The 20,305-nt window shown below is 38.2% G+C and overlaps 1 protein-coding gene across 4 annotated transcripts in view; it reads right to left on the bottom strand.

Annotated features, from left to right (window-relative positions):
* The window catches only part of SYT1 (synaptotagmin 1), a 600,120-nt gene that overhangs the window by 171,040 nt on the left and 408,775 nt on the right, over positions 1-20,305 (bottom strand). For all 4 annotated transcript variants that reach the window (XM_025402035.1, XM_025402033.1, XM_025402036.1 and 1 more), the window contains one exon: positions 2,147-2,331. In XM_025402035.1, coding sequence (XP_025257820.1) covers positions 2,147-2,331 — 185 coding nt within the window. The remainder of the gene's footprint in view (positions 1-2,146; positions 2,332-20,305) is intronic.

Here is a 20,305-nt window from a genome sequence, read left to right as displayed (position 1 = left end):
ATTAGCTACTTTTGTCTGCTTCAAAAAGTAGCAAAAAGTTATATAAACGTTTATCACTGGAGTGTATATTCATCTGTCCAAATTATATCTTATTCTGTGCATTTAATTGCTCATAACTTAGTAAAATTAAGACCTAGCTAATGTCCTATGTAGACAAAGTGATCTACTTAAAATGACTGAAAACATCTTTTTGAGTGGTTGACATTCTAAATAATTTGCAATAACAGATTATTATAAACTATCACTGACTTCTTAATATTTCTTTGTTTGAATCATTTTCTCTGTCTCTCCCCATCCAAAAATAGATCATCAATGAAAAATTAACCCCCATTAATTCTCTATATTTGAGATCTTGGTCATTTATCCAGGTCATAACAGGGGTAATAAACACCACCACTATGCCATAAATTATAATCTTACATCATACAGAACAAATCCCACAAATATTATAGATTTATTGTCCTAGGAAGAAATGTTATAGTTATCACTTAACATTATTCAGTAATTTTAATTAATTCTGGAACACAGTGAAACCGCATTCAAATTTTATGATAATTATGAAAATGATAGTAATCTATTGTCAAATTATTGTTTTCATAATATTGATAAAATTAACATACATATTATTCAGTCCATGTCCATCTAGGAGGTTATTTCCACACTTAATCTCCCAATAAGTTGTTTAAATAAATCTTTATCAAGTCCTACTTGCTATGAAAAGTGTGGAAATAAAGACATGATTTGAAATTTTAGTTTCTACTTAACTGAAGAGAAAAATCTTTATTAGACACTTGTAGTTGGACGTTTATGCATTGGCTTTTGTGACTAGAAAAATCAAACTCTTGCTACTCCGGGCTCAGTCCCAAACTCTCTGAGTATGAGTACAGGCATTCCATCCATTCCATAGCTCCAAAACCAAACAAAAATGCAGGAAGTAAAAAATGAGCCTTTGTGAAATTATTATCAATAGATACTGTAGTGTCTTTGAGGAAAAAGAGTTTAAAACTCAAGCTGGGAAGGGGAGTTAGTGTCCTAAATGTGTAATGAACTAGGAAACAACGCAAATGTGCTTAAAATGCCTGTTGTAACACTTGATTAAATTGTTCTTAAGGAAATTCAAGTTTAAGAGTTTGATTAATAGTAATTAATAGTATAAGAGGAATTTATAAAACTGCCTATGTATTTTGCTATTTGGGAATAAATAAAACTTTTGTATTTCATGGAAAACACTGATAATTGAAATGTTATTTCTATAAAAAATCTGTATATATACATTTTAATTTTAAAATATGAATTAAATATTCTTAAGAGATATTCAATATGAACATTATTTAAAAAATGAAGGGGCATTTAAAAATTATTAATAATAGTAAACGTTATCTTGAACCAAGTTGTCCAATTAATTTAGCCAAAAACAGATAGCAACAGAAAGAACAGGCCAAATAGCTTTTTTGGGCTTGGAAGCATAACCTAGCCAGATGGATTTTATAACCAGTGTTATGGTTGTAATTGTCCTTATTAAATTGAAATGAGAATTTTGTCTTTTAAGAAATAAGAAAGAAAACTTTTTTATAAGGCAAAAATTCTGTCCTGTCTTGTTCTTTAGAACTGGCTCATATTTCTCTCCCTTCTCCCATATAACTCATTATTCTTGAGAACTAATTTTTCAACTGGATGGACATGTAGGAAAAGCAGCTTCCATCAAGTTTGATGAACAGCTGTAAAACTCAGTTATTTAACAGCAATTATGAACAGTAGAAATTAGAAAGATCCCCTGCCCAACTGCAAAAACACCCAGGACTTTTTATTTGATTTTTCTAACTCTGAACACAATGAAGACTGGTTAAACAGATGTAATCAAACTATTCAGGCATCATTCTCATATGCCAAACCCATCAAGATGGACCTGATGATCATGGATTCCCTTTTCTGTTCTATATGCTCAGGAGATTGGAAAATCCTGCCAAATGCCTCCATTATGCTTTGGGATCTTGAACAATGACTGACAAGTTTGCAAAGCATCTCAAAAACAATATGGGTCCAGAAGTTGTTTATTTCTATAATTATATGGCATAAAATAATAAACCGTTTGTTTATCGTTTTTAAACAAAATAATCTAAGAAGAAATGTGGAAAGAATACATTACCTGATCTTTCATTGTCTTCCCTAAGTCTTTTACATCTTTCATGTTGATGGCATTCTTTCCTCCTTTTTCCTTTCCCTTCTTCTTGTTTTTCTTTTTGAACAAACATTTCTTACAGATACAAAAGCAGCAAGTCAGGACTAAAAGGACTGCGACTATGGCTATTGCGATTAAGGCCCACGGTGGCACTGAAAGAAAGAAACACACAGAGAGCACTAGTCATACAACACTTAGATGTGCAAAACCTTTTAACTCATGGGCTATAAAGATATTCATTTTTTCATTTGCATTTTTGAGCACCCATTATGCTGCAGGTACACCATTCCTCAGTACTTTATCCACGTTGTTGTCTCCACTAAGTGTATTGTTTCCTTTCTTTCCCACTTTGCCCTTCCAGATATATCAAATGTCATCTCCTTCCTATTACTTTTCTTGACTCTCCAAGCTAGATTTCTAGAAACGCATCTCTTCACTCATTCAGAGCCAAGCTTTGGAGTTCGGCCATTGAGTTTAAATCCTGGCTCCACTATTTACTAGCTGTGCGATCTTGGGCAAGTCATCTAACCTCTCTCTGCCTCACTTTCCTCATCTCTAAAGTGGAAGTAAATTGGTAGGTACCCCATAGATCTTTCTGAGTATTAAATAATAAGATGCAGTGCCTGGCACATGGCAAAAGCTTAATAAATTGCAGCTGCTATTACTCATCTCTAAAATACTAGCATGTTCTGGTATGGTGGGGGACAGATATTAGTCATATATGTAGAACAACAAATGTAAAATCATAACAATAGTGAAGGTTAAGAAGTACTTGGTGATTTGAAAATCCATCATGGGGAAATGCATGCACTGAGGTTCTCTAGATGTGGGTGATGCTCATGCGTTTGGTGGCTCTTGACCCAGGTTTAGATTTTTTTTTTTTTTTTTTTGAGACAGAGTCTCGCTCTGTTGCCAGGCTGGAGTGCAGTGGCGTGATCTTGGCTCACTGCAACCTCTGCCTCCTGGGTTCAGGCGATTCCCCTGCCTCAGTGTTCTGAGTAGCTGGAACTTCAGGCATATGCCACCATGTCCAGCTAATTTATATATATATTTTTAGTAGAGACGGGGTTTCACCATATTGACCAGGAAGGTCTCGATCTCTTGACCTTGTGATCCGCCTGACTTGGCCTCCCAAAGTGCTGGGATTACAGGCTTGAACCACGGCACCAGACCAAAGTTAGCTATCATTTCTTTACAGTCAAGGCATTGTGGGTAAGGTAAAGAGCTCAGGACATGTGAAAAAACATAAACTACTCACATAAACAAATACGTGAAAAGCAAGATGAGTACCCTGAGGGGAGTTTAGTGAAAAGGCAAAGGGAATGAGAGGAGGAAGGATGATTTTTAGATAAGAGGAGAGGCTTAGGTTTACAGGCTGTTTAAAATAATAGAACATATATACATAAATATACTCAAATAAAGATTTAGTTTTCTATTACAGTTGTCCCTCTGCTTAGAGTTGGTATATTTTCTTATTTGGTATGCCTTACATCATGTGCTTATAAAAAATAAGGTGACGTGGAAACATTTATGATTTCGGTTAGGTTGAAAGGGAAGTACTCATAAAACAAATCACAGCTATTGAGATTAATCAGAAGTAATTTTATTTGTCTGTTGTAATAAAAAACGATACTGGGCACTGAAATGATAAGAGAAAGCCAAATAAACATTACTAGAACCAATGATTGCTGAACACCAGTCAGGAGTACTTTGATAAAGTAAAAACACTTAAAAATTAACCTCTCTTCAAAATTGAGAAAATCTACTCTCTTTGCTTTTCCTCTGCATTTAGTATTATTGTGCAGAATACTTACTATGCATATTATTCCAGCTTATGACTGGATACTAGATGTTAACCTAAGGACATAAAACTACAACTTTTGAAATTGTGTTTTCTACCAAAGAAATACTTATATGAAAGTTACAGATAAACCCACACCCAAAGATGTTTTCTTCCAGTTTTCTAAACTTATTAAGCAATGTAAAGATTAAAAAAGTAAATTATTTTATGTAACCAATGATGTCATTCATAATACTTCATTTAAAAGCATCCATCTCCCTTGATCTAGCTAAAATCCTGTCATGCATGAACAAGAGAGTGTACGTATCCATTGCAGGAAAGATGGCATTCATAATGACCCTTCATTTTGAACCTCGTAAATTATTCTCCCAGTTGGACTTGTGTGGTGATAATCACTCAGAGAGCTACATAAAAGTCTCTTAAATTATACAAGACAAGACAAAGATGACTTGACAAGTTCACAAAAAGAAAACAGTGAAAGCAAAGGAACATTATTTAATCAAAGGGAGTTAAAGAGCTAGGAACATGAGATTACAAGAAGAAATGTGAAATAATGCAACTTGAAGGGAATTTATAACCACTGGACAACTTTTATTTTATGGCTTTTATTTCTTAAAGCACTGCTGTCTTTTAGACTTGCCTTCAGTTTGAATAACTTTAAGTTGGAATATGCTATATTAAATATAATTAACAGAATTTTCTTCACAATGTATTGGCACCTTTAGATAGATAAAATAAAAAATGCTTAAAGTTATCATTTTGTATAGCTATGGGATAGCTTGACTCATTAGTCATATATCATGTAAAGAAACAGCCATTTTTAGTAAATAGAGTACCGGGATGCTCATGTTAAAATTTTATTTCATTGCGTAGAGTAACCAAATATTTAAAATTTGTCAAGTTTACTAAGAAACAACACCCACAGTATTATTCATCTGCAGTATTTCTAGAAACCTGTCTCAGTATTGGTCAGCAAATCTTCTGGAATATATTTTGGATCAGGCCAGAAGTTTATGGAAGACCTACCTACCTGTTATGGCCCAGCAATTGGGCTACAGTTATAGATACATTATCTTATTTAGTCTTTGCAGCAGTTTTGTTCAGTATCACTTCAGTTTTACAGAGGAAAAACTCTATAGGTTGAATAGTTTGAGAAATTCAAATTTATCTTTAGGTTGTTAGGTTAAAAATGTGATTATTAAAAATGTATACAGAGAAAAAAATTTGTATCTAGGTTTAAAGTCTCTTTAATAGAACATGTTCAATTAAAAAATTCAGTGAAGCAAATAACAGCATAAAATGCAGTGATTTTTTAAATATAAAATAAGAGTTTCAGTCAAAAAAATAGTCTCATCAAAATACTGCTACAGGCAGAAAACTATCAGTTTATTGTTATTGCTACCCAACTATCATTACGTGGAAGTTTATAATAAGAATTTTAACATTCAACTTAAAGGCCTTTCAGCAGAAAATAATCAACTAGTATAAAAACTCTGTTAAAAATATTATTTTCATTTTCTGGTTGATGAATCAATCTCACATATATTATTTGACCCGAAGGTAAATTGATACGTAATAATTAAGTCCAAGGCAAATTAATTTAAAACTGCTTCTGATGTTTTAATTTATACCTCGTGGTAGACATGATAATGGCCCCTCCAAGATGTCCACATCTTATTTTCTGGAAGCTGTGAATATGTTACCCTGCCTGGTAAGAGGGACTTTGCAAGTGTGATTAGATTAAGGATCTTGAGATGGGGAAATTATCCTGAATTATCTGAGTGTAGACTCAATGCAATTACCAGAGTTTTTTATAAGTGAAAGAGGCAGGCAGAACTGTCAAGAGTCCGAGAGAGAGAGATTTGAAAAGTCTCTGTTGCTGGGTTTGTAGATGAAGAAAGGGACCATGAGCCAAGGAATGCAGGTGCCTGTTGAAGCTGGAAAAGGCAGGAAAATGGATTCTCCCCTACACCTTCAAGAAAGAACTGGCCCTGCAGATACCTTGATTTTAGCTCAGTGAAACCAATTTCAGATTTCTGACCTCCAGAATGGGAAAATAATAAATGTGTGTTGCTTTTATGCCAGTAAACTTGGAATAATTCATTATAGCAACAATAGGAATTCAAATGATACAAAGAAGACCTCAAGAGATTTGTAATATATGCTGTATATAGGTAACTATATGTTAGTAATATTCATGTGGGCTATTCCTGTGTTTTCTGCTATCTTTTCTTCCTTATTTATTTATTTTAGTAGCTCTAGGGGTTTGGTTAAATGGATGAATTGTACAGTGGTAACGTCTGGGCTTTCAGTGAACCCATCACCTGGATGGTGTACATTGTATCCAATAGGTAATATTCAATCTCTCATTCCCTTCCCACTTTTGAGTTCATTATACCACTCTATATGCCCTTGCATACCCATAGCTTAGCTTTCACTTATAAGTGGGAACATGCAGTTTTTGGTTTTCTGTTTCTGAGTTACTTCACTTAGGATAATGGCCTCCAATTCTAACCAAGTTGCTGCAAAAGACATTATTTTGTTCTTATCATAACTGAGTAGTATTCCATAATCTATCTATATCTATCTATATCTCTATATCTATATCTGAAATTTTCTTTATCCACTCATCCATTGATGGACACTTGGGTTGACTCCATAACTCTGCGTTTGTGAATTGTGCTATAATAAACATGTGAGTGCAGGTGTCTTTTTGATGTAATGGCTTCTTTTTCTTTGGGTAGATACCCAGTAATGGGATTGCTGGATCAAATGGTAGAACTGTCTTTAGTTGTTTGAGAACTCTCCATACTGTTCTGCATAGAAGCTGTACTAATTTACCTAACACATCAACGGTGAGTAAGAGTTCCCTTTTCACAGCATCCATGCCAATGTCTATTGTTTTTTGACTTTTTATTAATGGCCATTCTGATTGTAAGGTGACATCTCATTTTGGTTTTAATTTGCATTTCTCTGGTGATTAGTGATGTGGAGCATTTTTTTCATATGATTTTTGGCCATTTGTGTGGCTCTTTTGAAAAATATCTCTTCACATTTTCCCACTTTTATGGGATTTATTTTTCCTTGTTGATTTGAGGTCCCTGTGGATTTTGTTGGATGTATAGTTCGTGAATATTTTCTCCCATTCTATAGGTTGTCTATTTACTCTGTTGATTATTTATTTAGCTGTACAGAAGTATTTTAGTTTAATTAAGTCCTATTTATTTATTTTTGTTTTTATTACATTTGCTTTTGGGGTCTTGGTCATAAATTTTTTACCGAGGCCAATGTTGAGAAGAGTTTTTTCCCTAGGTTTTCCTTCAGAATCCTTATGGTTTCAGGTCTTACATTTAAGTCTTTAATCCATATTGTGTTAATTTTTTTGTATATGGTCAGAGATAGGGATCCAGTTTTATTCTTCTGTATTTGGCTATCTAATTTTCCCAGCACCATTTGTTGAATGGGATATCCATTCCCCAGTGTATGTTTTTGTCTGCTTTGTTGAAGATCAGTTGGCTGTAGATATGTGGCTTTATTTCTGGGTTTATTTCTGGGTATATTCTGTTCCATTGGTCTATATGTCTACTTTCATATTACTTTTATTTTACAACCATGCTGTTTTGGTTGCTATAGCCTTGTAGTGTAATTTTAAGTCAGGTAATGTGATATTGCCAGATTTGTTATTTTTGTTTAGGATTGCTTAGGCTCTTCAGGCTCTTTTTTGGTTCCATATGAATTTTAGTGTTTTTTTTCTAATTCCGTGAAAAATGATGTTGATACTTTGATAGTAATTATACTGAGCCTAAGATTGCTTTGGATAGTATGGTAATTGTCACAATATTGATTCTTTTAGTCCATGAAGATGGGATGCTTTTCCATTTGTTTGTGTCATCTATGATTTCTTTTATCAGTGTTTTGTAGTTCTGCTTGTAGAGATGTTTCACCTCCTTAGTTAAGCATATTTTTTAGGTATTTTATGTTTTTTGCAGCTATTATAAATGGGATTGAGTTCTTGTTTTGATTATCAGCTTGATCATTATTGGCATATAGCAGTGGTACTGATTTATGTACCTTGATTTTGTACACTGAGACTTTATTGAATTCATTTATCAAATATAGGAGTCTTTGGGGTTTTCTATGTATACATTTATATCAACAACCAACAGAGACAGTTTGACATCCTCTTTTCCAATGTGGATGCTCTTTATTTCTTTATTTTGCCTGATTGTTCTGGCAAAGACCTCCAGTACCATGTTGAATGGAAGTGGTAAAACTCGGCGCCCTTGTCTTGTTCTAGTTCTTAGGGTGAACACTTTCAACTTTGCCCTCATTCAGTATGATGTTGGCTATGGGTTTGACGTATCTGGCTTTTATTATTTTGAGTTACGTTCATTTCCTTCTATTCCTAGTTTGTAGATAATTTTTACCAGGAAGAGATGCTAGATTTTATTGAATGATTTTTCTACATCTATTGATATGATCATATGGTTTTTATTTTTAATTCTGCTTATGTGGTGAATCATGTTTATTGACTTGCATATATTTATCCATCCTAGCATCCCTGGAATGAAACCCACTTGATTGCAGTGAATTAATTTTTTCATGTGCTGTTGGATTTGGTTTGCTAGTATTTTGCTGAGAATTTTTGCATCTATATTCATCAGGGACATTTCCTATTTGGTTGTGTCCTTTCCTGGTTTAGGTATTTGGGTGATACTGGCTTCGTAGAATGAGTTAGGGAGGATTCTCTCCTTCTTGATCCACTGGAGTAGTTTCAGTAGGATTGATGTCAGTTTTATGACTGACTGGTGGAATCTGGCTGTGAATTCATATAGTTCTGGCCTTTTCTTTATTGTGAGTTTTTTTTTTTTTTAGTATTAATTCAATTTCAAGACTTGTTATTAGTCTGTTCAAGAGTTCTATTTCTTCCTGATTCAGGCTTAGGGGGTTATATGTTTTTAGGAATTTATCCATTTCCTGTAGATTTTCTAGTTTGTGTGCTTAGAGGTGTTCAGAGTAATCTTGAATAATATTTTTACATTTCTGTAGTATCTGTTGTAATGTCTTCATTTTCATTTCTGATTGAGCTTATTTAAATTCTCTTTCTTCTTTTTTTGGTTAATCTAGCCATTGGTCTATTGATTTTATTTATCTTTTCAAATAACCAACTTTTTGTTTCATTGATCCTTGTATTTGTTGGTTTCAATTTCATTTAGTTCTGCTCTTTATTATTTCTTTTCTTCTTCTAGGTTTGGGTTTGGTTTGTTCTTGTTTTTCTAGTTCCTTGAGGCATGACATTAGCTTGTCAGTTTGTGATCTTTCTGTCTTTTTAATGTAGGCATGTAGCATTATAAACTTCTCTCTTAGCTCTGCTTTTGCTGTACCCCAGAGATTTTGATACTTTGTGCTACTGTTATAATGCCTTTCAAAAAAGTTTTTAAGTTTCTATCTTAATTTCATCATTGACCCAAAGATCATTCAGAAGCAGGTTGTTTGATTTCCAACTATTTTTTATAGTTTTGAGAGTTCCTCCTAAAATTCATTTTAGTTTTATACTGCTGTGATCTGAGAAGATACTTGGTATGATTTAAATCTTTAAAAATTTGTTGAGACTTATTTTGTGGCCTGCCATATGGTCTATCTTGGAAAATGTTCTATGTGCTGATGAGAAGTATATATATGTTGCACTTTTGGGGCAGAATGTTTTGTAAATATTTGTTAGGTCCATTTGTTCCAGAGACCAGCTTAAGTCTAGTGTTCCCTTGTTGATTTTCTGCCTTGACAATCTGTCAACTCTGTCAGTGGATTGTTAAATTCTCCCCTGTTACTGTATTGCTGTCTATCTCTTTTCTTAGGTCTGGTAGTATTCGTTTCATGAATCTGAGAACTCTGATGTTAGGTGTATATATATTTATGATTGTTATATCTTCTTGTTGAATTGATTCTTTATCATTATATAATGACCTTTTTTGTCTTTATTACTGCTGTTGATTTAAAGTCTGTTTTCTGTGATTTAAGAATAAGGTACTACTGCTTGCTTTTGGCTTCCATTTGCATAGTATATATTTTCCCACTCTTTTTTTTTTTTTAAATTTATTTATTATTATTATACTGTAAGTTGTAGGGTACATGTGCATAACGTGCAGGTTTGTTACATATGTATACTTGTGCCTTGTTGGTGTGCTGCACCCATCAACTCGTCATTTACATCAGGTATAACTCCCAATGCAATCCCTCCCCCCGCCCCCCTCCCCATGATAGGCCCCGGTGTGTGATGTTCCCCTTCCCGAGTCCAAGTGATCTCATTGTTCAGTTCCCACCTATGAGTGAGAACATGCGGTGTTTGGTTTTCTGTTCTTGTGATAGTTTGCTAAGAATGATGGATTCCAGCTGCATCCATGTCCCTACAAAGGACACAAACTCATCCTTTTTTATGGCTGCATAGTATTCCATGGTGTATATATGCCACATTTTCTTAATCCAATCTGTCACTGATGGACATTTGGGTTGATTCCAAGTCTTTGCTATTGTGAATAGTGCTGCAATAAACATACGTGTGCATGTGTCTTTATAGCAGCATAATTTATAATCCTTTGGGTATATACCCAGTAATGGGATGGCTGGGTCATATGGTACATCTAGTTCTAGATCCTTGAGGAATCGCCATACTGTTTTCCATAATGGTTGAACTAGTTTACAATCCCACCAACAGTGTAAAAGTGTTCCTATTTCTCCACATCCTCTCCAGCACCTGTTGTTTCCTGACTTTTTAATGATCGCCATTCTAACTGGTGTGAGATGGTATCTCATTGTGGTTTTGATTTGCATTTCTCTGATGGCCAGTGATGATGAGCATTTTTTCATGTGTTTGTTGGCTGTATGAATGTCTTCTTTTGAGAAATGTCTATTCATATCCTTTGCCCACTTTTTGATGGGGTTGTTTGTTTTTTTCTTGTAAATTTGTTGGAGTTCTTTGTAGGTTCTGGATATTAGCCCTTTGTCAGATGAGTAGATTGCAAAAATTTTCTCCCATTCTGTAGGTTGCCTGTTCACTCTGATGGTAGTTTCTTTTGCTGTGCAGAAGCTCTTTAGTTTAATGAGATCCCATTTGTCAATTTTGGCTTTTGCTGCCATTGCTTTTGGTGTTTTAGACATGAAGTCTTTGCCCATGCCTATGTCCTGAATGGTACTACCTAGGTTTTCCTCTAGGATTTTTATGGTATTAGGTCTAACATTTAAGTCTCTAATCCATCTTGAATTAATTTTCGTATAAGGAGTAAGGAAAGGATCCAGTTTCAGCTTTCTACTTATGGCTAGCCAATTTTCCCAGCACCATTTATTAAATAGGGAATCCTTTCCCCATTTCTTGTTTCTCTCAGGTTTGTCAAAGATCAGATGGCTGTAGATGTGTGGTATTATTTCTGAGGACTCTGTTCTGTTCCATTGGTCTATATCTCTGTTTTGGTACCAGTACCATGCTGTTTTGGTTACTGTAGCCTTGTAGTATAGTTTGAAGTCAGGTAGCGTGATGCCTCCAGCTTTGTTCTTTTCACTTAGGATTGTCTTGGAGATGCGGGCTCTTTTTTGGTTCCATATGAACTTTAAAGCAGTTTTTTCCAATTCTGTGAAGAAACTCATTGGTAGCTTGATGGGGATGGCATTGAATCTATAAATTACCTTGGGCAGTATGGCCATTTTCACGATATTGATTCTTCCTATCCATGAGCATGGTATGTTCTTCCATTTGTTTGTGTCCTCTTTTATTTCGCTGAGCAGTGGTTTGTAGTTCTCCTTGAAGAGGTCCTTTACATCCCTTGTAAGTTGGATTCCTAGGTATTTGATTCTCTTTGAAGCAATTGTGAATGGAAGTTCATTCATGATTTGGCTCTCTGTTTGTCTGTTACTGGTGTATAAGAATGCTTGTGATTTTTGCACATTAATTTTGTATCCTGAGACTTTGCTGAAGTTGCTTATCAGCTTAAGGAGATTTTGGGCTGAGACAATGGGGTTTTCTAAATATACAATCATGTCATCTGCAAAGAGGGACAATTTGACTTCTTCTTTTCCTAACTGAATACCCTTGATTTCTTTCTCTTGCCTGATTGCCCTAGCCAGAACTTCCAACACTATGTTGAATAGGAGTGGTGAGAGAGGGCATCCCTGTCTTGTGCCAGTTTTCAAAGGGAATGCCTCCAGTTTTTGCCCATTCAGTATGATATTGGCTGTGGGTTTGTCATAAATAGCTCTTATTATTTTGAGGTACGTTCCATCAATACCGAATTTATTGAGCGTTTTTAGCATGAAGGGCTGTTGAATTTTGTCAAAAGCCTTTTCTGCATCTATTGAGATAATCATGTGGTTCTTGTCTTTGGTTCTGTTTATATGCTGGATTATGTTTATTGATTTGCGAATGTTGAACCAGCCTTGCATCCCAGGGATGAAGCCCACTTGATCATGGTGGATAAGCTTTTTGATGTGTTGCTGAATCCGGTTTGCCAGTATTTTATTGAGGATTTTTGCATCGATGTTCATCAGGGATATTGGTCTAAAATTCTCTTTTTTTGTTGTATCTCTGCCAGGCTTTGGTATCAGGATGATGTTGGCCTCATAAAATGAGTTAGGGAGGATTCCCTCTTTTTCTATTGATTGGAATAGTTTCAGAAGGAATGGTACCAACTCCTCCTTGTACCTCTGGTAGAATTCAGCTGTGAATCCATCTGGTCCTGGACTTTTTTTGGTTGGTAGGCTATTAATTGTTGCCTCAATTTCAGAGCCTGCTATTGGTCTATTCAGGGATTCAACTTCTTCCTGGTTTAGTCTTGGAAGAGTGTAAGTGTCCAGGAAATTATCCATTTCTTCTAGATTTTCCAGTTTATTTGCGTAGAGGTGTTTATAGTATTCTCTGATGGTAGTTTGTATTTCTGTGGGGTCGGTGGTGATATCCCCTTTTTCATTTTTAATTGCGTCGATTTGATTCTTCTCTCTTTTCTTCTTTATTAGTCTTGCTAGTGGTCTGTCAATTTTGTTGATCTTTTCAAAAAACCAACTCCTGGATTCATTGATTTTTTGGAGGGTTTTTTGTGTCTCTATCTCCTTCAGTTCTGCTCTGATCTTAGTTATTTCTAGCCTTCTGCTAGCTTTCGAATGTGTTTGCTCTTGCTTCTCTAGTTCTTTTAATTGCGATGTTAGAGTGTCAATTTTAGATCTTTCCTGCTTTCTCTTGTGGGCATTTAGTGCTATAAATTTCCCTCTACACACTGCTTTAAATGTGTCCCAGAGATTCTGGTATGTTGTATCTTTGTTCTCATTGGTTTCAAAGAACATCTTTATTTCTGCCTTCATTTCGTTATGTACCCAGTAGTCATTCAGGAGCAGGTTGTTCAGTTTCCATGTAGTTGAGCGGTTTTCATTGAGTTTCTTAGTCCTGAGTTCTAGTTTGATTGCACTGTGGTCTGAGAGACAGTTTGTTATAATTTCTGTTCTTGTACATTTGCTGAGGAGTGCTTTACTTCCAATTACGTGGTCAATTTTGGAATAAGTACGATGTGGTGCTGAGAAGAATGTATATTCTGTTGATTTGGGGTGGAGAGCTCTATAGATGTCTATTAGGTCTGCTTGCTGCAGAGATGAGTTCAGTTCCTGGATATCCTTGTTAACTTTCTGTCTCGTTGATCTGTCTAATGTTGACAATGGAGTGTTGAAGTCTCCCATTATTATTGTATGGGAGTCTAAGTCTCTTTGTAAGTCTCTAAGGACTTGCTTTATGAATCTGGGTGCTCCTGTATTGGGTGCATATATATTTAGGATAGTTAGCTCTTCCTGTTGAATTGATCCCTTTACCATTATGTAATGGCCTTCTTTGTCTCTTTTGATCTTTGATGGTTTAAAGTCTGTTTTATCAGAGACTAGTATTGCAACCCCCGCTTTTTTTTGTTCTCCATTTGCTTGGTAAATCTTCCTCCATCCGTTTATTTTGAGCCTATGTATGTCTCTGCGTGTGAGATGGGTCTCCTGAATACAGCAGACTGATGGGTCTTGACTCTTTATCCAGTTTGCCAGTCTGTGTCTCTTAATTGGAGCATTTAGTCCATTTACATTTAAGGTTAAGATTGTTATGTGCGAACTTGATCCTGCCATTATGATATTAACTGGTTATTTTGCTCATTAGTTGATGCAGTTTCTTCCTAGCCTCGATGGTCTTTACATTTTGGCATGTTTTTGAGATGGCTGGTACCGGTTGTTCCTTTCCATGTTGAGTGCTTCCTTCAGGGTCTCTTGTAAGGCAGGCCTAGTGGTGACAAAATCTCTAAGCATTTGCTTATCTGTAAAGGATTTTATTTCTCCTTCACTTATGAAACTTAGTTTGGCTGGATATGAAATTCTGGGTTTAAAATTCTTTTCTTTAAGAATGTTGAATATTGGCCCCCACTCTCTTCTGGCTTGTAGAGTTTCTGCCGAGAGATCTGCTGTGAGTCTGATGGGCTTCCCTTTGTGGGTAACCCGACCTTTCTCTCTGGCTGCCCTTAAGATTTTTTCCTTCATTTCAACTTTGGTGAATCTGGCAATTATGTGTCTTGGAGTTGCTCTTCTCGAGGAGTATCTTTGTGGCGTTCTCTGTATTTCCTGGATTTGAATGTTGGCCTGCCCTACTAGGTTGGGGAAGTTCTCCTGGATGATATCCTGAAGAGTGTTTTCCAACTTGGTTCCATTTTCCCCCTCACTTTCAGGCACCCCAATCAGACGTAGATTTGGTCTTTTTACATAATCCCATACTTCTTGCAGGCTTTGTTCATTTCTTTTTCTTCTTTTTTCTTTTGGTTTCTCTTCTCGCTTCATTTCATTCATTTGATCCTCAATTGCTGATACTCTTTCTTCCAGTTGATCGAGTCGGTTACTGAAGCTTGTGCATTTGTCACGTATTTCTCGTGTCATGGTTTTCATCTCTTTCATTTCGTTTATGACCTTCTCTGCATTAATTAGTCTAGCCGTCAATTCTTCCACTTTTTTTTCAAGATTTTTAGTTTCTTTGCGCTGGGTACGTAATTCCTCCTTTAGCTCTGAGAAATTTGATGGACTGAAGCCTTCTTCTCTCATCTCGTCAAAGTCATTCTCCGTCCAGCTTTGATCCGTTGCTGGCGATGAGCTGCGCTCCTTTGCCGAGGGAGATGCGCTCTTGTTTTTTGAATTTCCAGCTTTTCTGCCCTGCTTTTTCCCCATCTTTATGGTTTTATCTGCCTCTGGTCTTTGATGATGGTGATGTACTGATGGGGTTTTGGTGTAGGTGTCCTTCCTGTTTGATAGTTTTCCTTCTAACAGTCAGGACCCTCAGCTGTAGGTCTGTTGGAGATTGCTTGAGGTCCACTCCAGACCCTGTTTGCCTGGGTAACAGCAGCAGAGGCTGCAGAAGATAGAATATTTCTGAACAGCGAGTGTACCTGTCTGATTCTTGCTTTGGAAGCTTCCTCTCAGGAGTGTACTCCACCCTGTGAGGTGTGGGGTGTCAGACTGCCCCTAGTGGGGGATGTCTCCCAGTTAGGCTACTCAGGGGTCAGGGACCCACTTGAGCAGGGAGTCTGTCCCTTCTCAGATCTCAACCTCCGTGTTGGGAGATCCACTGCTCTCTTCAAAGCTGTCAGACAGAGTCGTTTGCGTCTGCAGAGGTGTCTGCTGCTTTGTTATTGTTTTCTGTGCCCTGCCCCCAGAGGTGGAGTCTACAGAGACAGGCAGGTTTCCTTGAGCTGCTGTGAGCTCCACCCAGTTCGAGCTTCCCAGCAGCTTTGTTTACCTACTTAAGCCTCAGCAATGGCGGGCGCCCCTCCCCCAGCCTCGCTGCTGCCTTGCCGGTAGATCACAGACTGCTGTAATAGCAATGAGGGAGGCTCCGTGGGTGTGGGACCCTCCCGGCCAGGTGTGGGATATGATCTCCTGGTGTGCCTGTTTGCTCAAAGCGCAGTATTGGGGTGGGAGTTACCCGATTCTCCAGGTGTTGTGTGTCTCAGTTCCCCTGGCTAGGAAAAGGGATTCCCTTCCCCCTTGCGCTTCTCAGGTGAGGCAATGCCTCGCCCTGCTTCAGCTCTCGCTGGTCGGGCTGCAGCAGCTGACCAGTACCGATCGTCCGGCACTCCCCAGTGAGATGAACCCAGTACCTCAGTTGAAAATGCCGAAATCACCGGTCTTCTGTGTCGCTGGCGCTGGGAGTTGAAGACTGGAGCTGCTCCTATTCGGCCATCTTGCTCCGCCCCCCTATTTTCCCACTCTTTTACCTTGACTCTGTAAGAATCTTTATGTGTTAAGTTGGTCTCTTGAAGGAGGTAGATATTTGGATTATGTATTTTATCAATTCTGCCAACCTATATCTTTTAAGTGGAGAATTTAGAACATTTACATTCAAAGTTAATATTGATATGTGGGTAACTGTTCCATTGTGGATCATTAATTGCTTTGTATTCTCCATTGTGTTATTATTTCATCAGCTCTATGAATTTATAATTTTGAGTGTTTTTATACTGGTGCATGTCAACCTTTTGCTTTGATTTTTACCATTCCTTTGAGCATTTCTTGTAGAGGTGATCTAGTTGTGACAAATTCTGTCAGCATTTGTTTGTCTGGGAATGACTTTACTTCTCCTTTATTTATGAAATTTAGTTTTGCAGGATACAAAATTCTTGGCTGATAGTTATTTTGTTTAGAAGACTAAAGACAGGACCCCAAAGCTTTCTGGTTTAGAAGGTTTCTGCTGAGAAGTCTGCTGTTAGTCTAATAGGTTTTCCTTTATAAGTAATTTGATTTCCTTTATATGCTATTTTTTTTATAAGTTATTTTGTCTCACTACTCTTAGAATTCTTTCCTTCACATTGATTTTATGTAGCCTGATAATTATACGCTGTGGTGATATCCTTTTTGTAATGTCTCTCCCAGGAGTTCTTTGAGCTTTTTGTGTCTAGATATCTAATATTCCAGCAAGACCAGGGAATATTTCCTCAGTTGTCCTCTCAAATAGGTTTCTAAACATTTTATTGGTGTCCCCTTCTCCTTCTTCTTCCTCTTCCTTTTCTCCTCCTCCTCCTTCTTCTTTTTCTTCTTCTCTTTTTCTCTCTCCTCCTCTCCTTCTCCTCCCCTTCCCCTTCCCCTTCCCCTTCCCCTTCCTCCTCTTCTCCTTCTCCTTCTTCTTCTTCTTCTTCTTCTTCTTCTTCTTCTTCTTCTTCTTCTTCTTCTTCTTCTTCTTCTTCTTCTTCTTCTTCTTCTTCTTCTTCTTCTCCTTCTTCTTCTTCCTCCCTTCATCATTTGTCCTTCTTCTTCTGCAATACCTGTGATTGTTAGATTTGGACATTTTATGTAATGCCACATTTCTTGGAGACTTTGTTTGTTTCTTTTAATATTTTTATTTATATTTGTCTGATTGGGTTAACTTAAAACCCTCATCTTCAAGCTCTTAATTTCTTTCATCTGCTTAGTCTAGTTTATGGTTAAAATTTTCAACTGCATTGTGCATTGTGTAATTCCCTAAGCAAGTCTTTTATTTCCAGAAGTTTTTTTTTGTTTTGTTTTTGTTTTTGTTTTTTTACAGAGTCTTGCTCTGTCACCAGGCTGGAGTGCAGTGGTGCGATCTCAGCTCACTGCAACCTCTGCCTCCTGGGTTCCAGTGATTCTCCTGCCTCAGCCACCCGAGTAGCTGGGATTAGAGGTGTGTGCCACCATACCCAGTTATTTTTTGTATTTTTAGTAGAGATGGGGTTTCACCATGTTGGCCAGGATGGTCTCAATCTCTTGACTTCATGATCCACCAGCCTCGGCCTCCCAAAGTGCTGCAATTACAGGCATGAGCCACCACGCGCCACCAATTCTGGTTTTTTGTTTTGTTTTTTAAAGAAAGACCTGTTTTTAGATAATTTTTCATTTATATCCTGAATTGCATTTTTTGACTTTTTATGTTGGTTTACAACTTTCTCTTGGATCTCACTGAGAAACTTTGCAATCAATATTTTGAATTCTTTACCTGGTATCCCAAAGATTTCATTTTGATTTGGATCCATTGCTGGAGAGTTAGTGTAATCTTTTGGGGTGTTATAAAACTGTTTGTTTGTTTGTTTGTTTTTTCATATTGCCAGAATCATTTTTCTGGTTCTTTCTCATCTGGGGATATTTCTTCTTATTATTTTAAAATTTATTTTGATTGATCTTTGAGGTTGTGACTATAATGTGTATAGTTTATGATTGACTAGCTTTGGCTCTGGGTGCTTTCCATGTCAAAGACTCTCTATGAGTTCCTTAGATATAGAGAATCTTTGTGCAATGGCTTTCTCACATGCTGCTTGTAATAGGTGTGTGAGCAGGTTTACTGTCTCCTGTGGGGCTAGGATGGCAGAGGTCTCACGAAGCTTACCTCATTCCCCAGTCATGTGTACTTCCCTCCCCCCACCCTCAGTATTTTTTCACTGGGTTGAACAGTTCAGCCTTCAGGCCAGTAGAAGGCACCTAAGGGTAAGAACTGCCTGTGGCTGAAGCAGGTGGGTAAATGCAAAACCCAATAGTGGGCAAAAGTCCCAGCTCTGATAGAGGCGGCTGAAGGAGCTCCCAGCGAAATACATTGAAATCTTCGTGGGCGAAGGGAGGGAGTCACCTCAGCTCCACTACGAGGCCAGCACAAAAGTGACCTACCTTCCTATCATGCCCCCATCCCAGGATTTTTTATATTCAGATCAGATAGGCACCTCGGTCCATCTGCAGAAATACTAATATTCATATAGGGGGGAGTGAAACTCCATCCCTCATGCAAGCCTTAACCTGGAGGGCACACCTCCCTTGGGGACGCAGTCACCCCGAAATGTTCCAGAAAGGCTGTGTACAGGTGCACTCTCATTGAGCTTTTGCAGAATTCTTGGCTGTGTCTGCAGCAATGGCCAAGGGGGACAAGAAGTACCCTTATCCAAATCTCTTCATGAGCACAGGGGCTACTTGACTGCTGCACAGAGCTATAGTCTTCCTCCACTGAGCCCAGCACTCTGCCTGTGCCTCTGCTTAAAGAGGTACAGCTGTTCTCTACCCACAAGCAGGAAGTTCTGGAATAGAGAAAAGCTCACACTCTGGTTTCTTTTGTCCTGTGGGGTGCTCCCTTGGTGTGGTGCACTCCCTTTTCCCCTAGGGGTGGCAGTCCCTTAGGGCAGACAACTGTGAATGCTCCTGCTCCTCTGGATCTAGTCACCTGGTGGGGCTGCCACAATTCATACTGGTGGGTGGAGCTGGACAAGGCTGATCTGCCCTCTGGTCTCCCAGTGGCAGGTGCAAGCACCAGCTCTGATGGGGGTGACAGGCAAGTGATGTATCTCTGTAAGATTTCCTTGGTTATAAATAGCCTTAGTGTGGTGGCTTTCTCAATCGCCAGCTGTAGTGAGCATGTTCATATGCTTATTGCATATGTGAACAGGGTCCATGCCTTCTGAGTAGCAGGCGTGGTGCAGGCAATAGTGTTAGCGGAGTTTGCACAAAAGTTTTCTTCTTCCTGAGCACTATGTTGTGTCAGTAGATGTTGTAACAGGCTGTGCCAGTTGACCTCCTGCCTGGAGGTGGCACTTGCAGGAGGGAGCCAGCTGTGGCTGTGGGATTTATGCATCCCTATGTTACCCAGAAAGAGTACTCAGATGTCACAGGTGATGGGTGGGGCCTTTGAACTCTCAAAAGTCCCTATCCATAGTCTGCTACCAAGGCATATAAAGGAGGCAAAGCTATGTGGGGGCTAGGTCAGCCAAGTTTGTGCTCTGGCTCCCTAAGTGCAGGTGCAAAGCAGTGGAGGTTGAAAGGAAGTTTCCTAGGCCGCTGGGGTAATGTTCCAGAGAGGAGTGGAACCATTTCTGCTGCACAAAAGAGTCTGCACAGGAAGAGAGGGGCAGCAGGCCACAATGAGAGCCACTCAGCTCCCATGACCCTGACATGGTGTGTCTCACACCTGCAGACTTCTGCGGAAGAAAGATGTAACTGCCAGCAGAATCCCAGGCAGTCCATGCTCAGAATACAAACTGACCCAGGACGCAAGACTTCCCACTCAAGACACAAACTATGGCTCTCAGGCCACACACCTCCTGGACTGACCCGCAAAGCAGATGTGTCCAGCTCCCGTACCTGTGGCAAGAGCACGCTTCCCACTGGTGCTCAGCTCTGGCCTTGGGGATTCATCCCCACTTGAGATTAGATCACGAATCTCATTTGGGAGTTTCCTTCTCTCCCTTTCTCCCTTCCCCTCCCTCCTCTCCCTCCCTCCCTCCCTTCCTCTTTCTTCTTATTTATTTTCAGACGGAGTCTCGCTTTGCCGTCAGGCTGGAGTGCAGTGG

The sequence above is a fragment of the Theropithecus gelada genome, chromosome 11 (assembly GCF_003255815.1).
Source record: "Theropithecus gelada isolate Dixy chromosome 11, Tgel_1.0, whole genome shotgun sequence".
NCBI lineage: Eukaryota > Metazoa > Chordata > Mammalia > Primates > Cercopithecidae > Theropithecus > Theropithecus gelada.
Note: the sequence above shows the minus strand (reverse complement) of the source record. Positions and strands in the feature narration are given on the sequence as shown.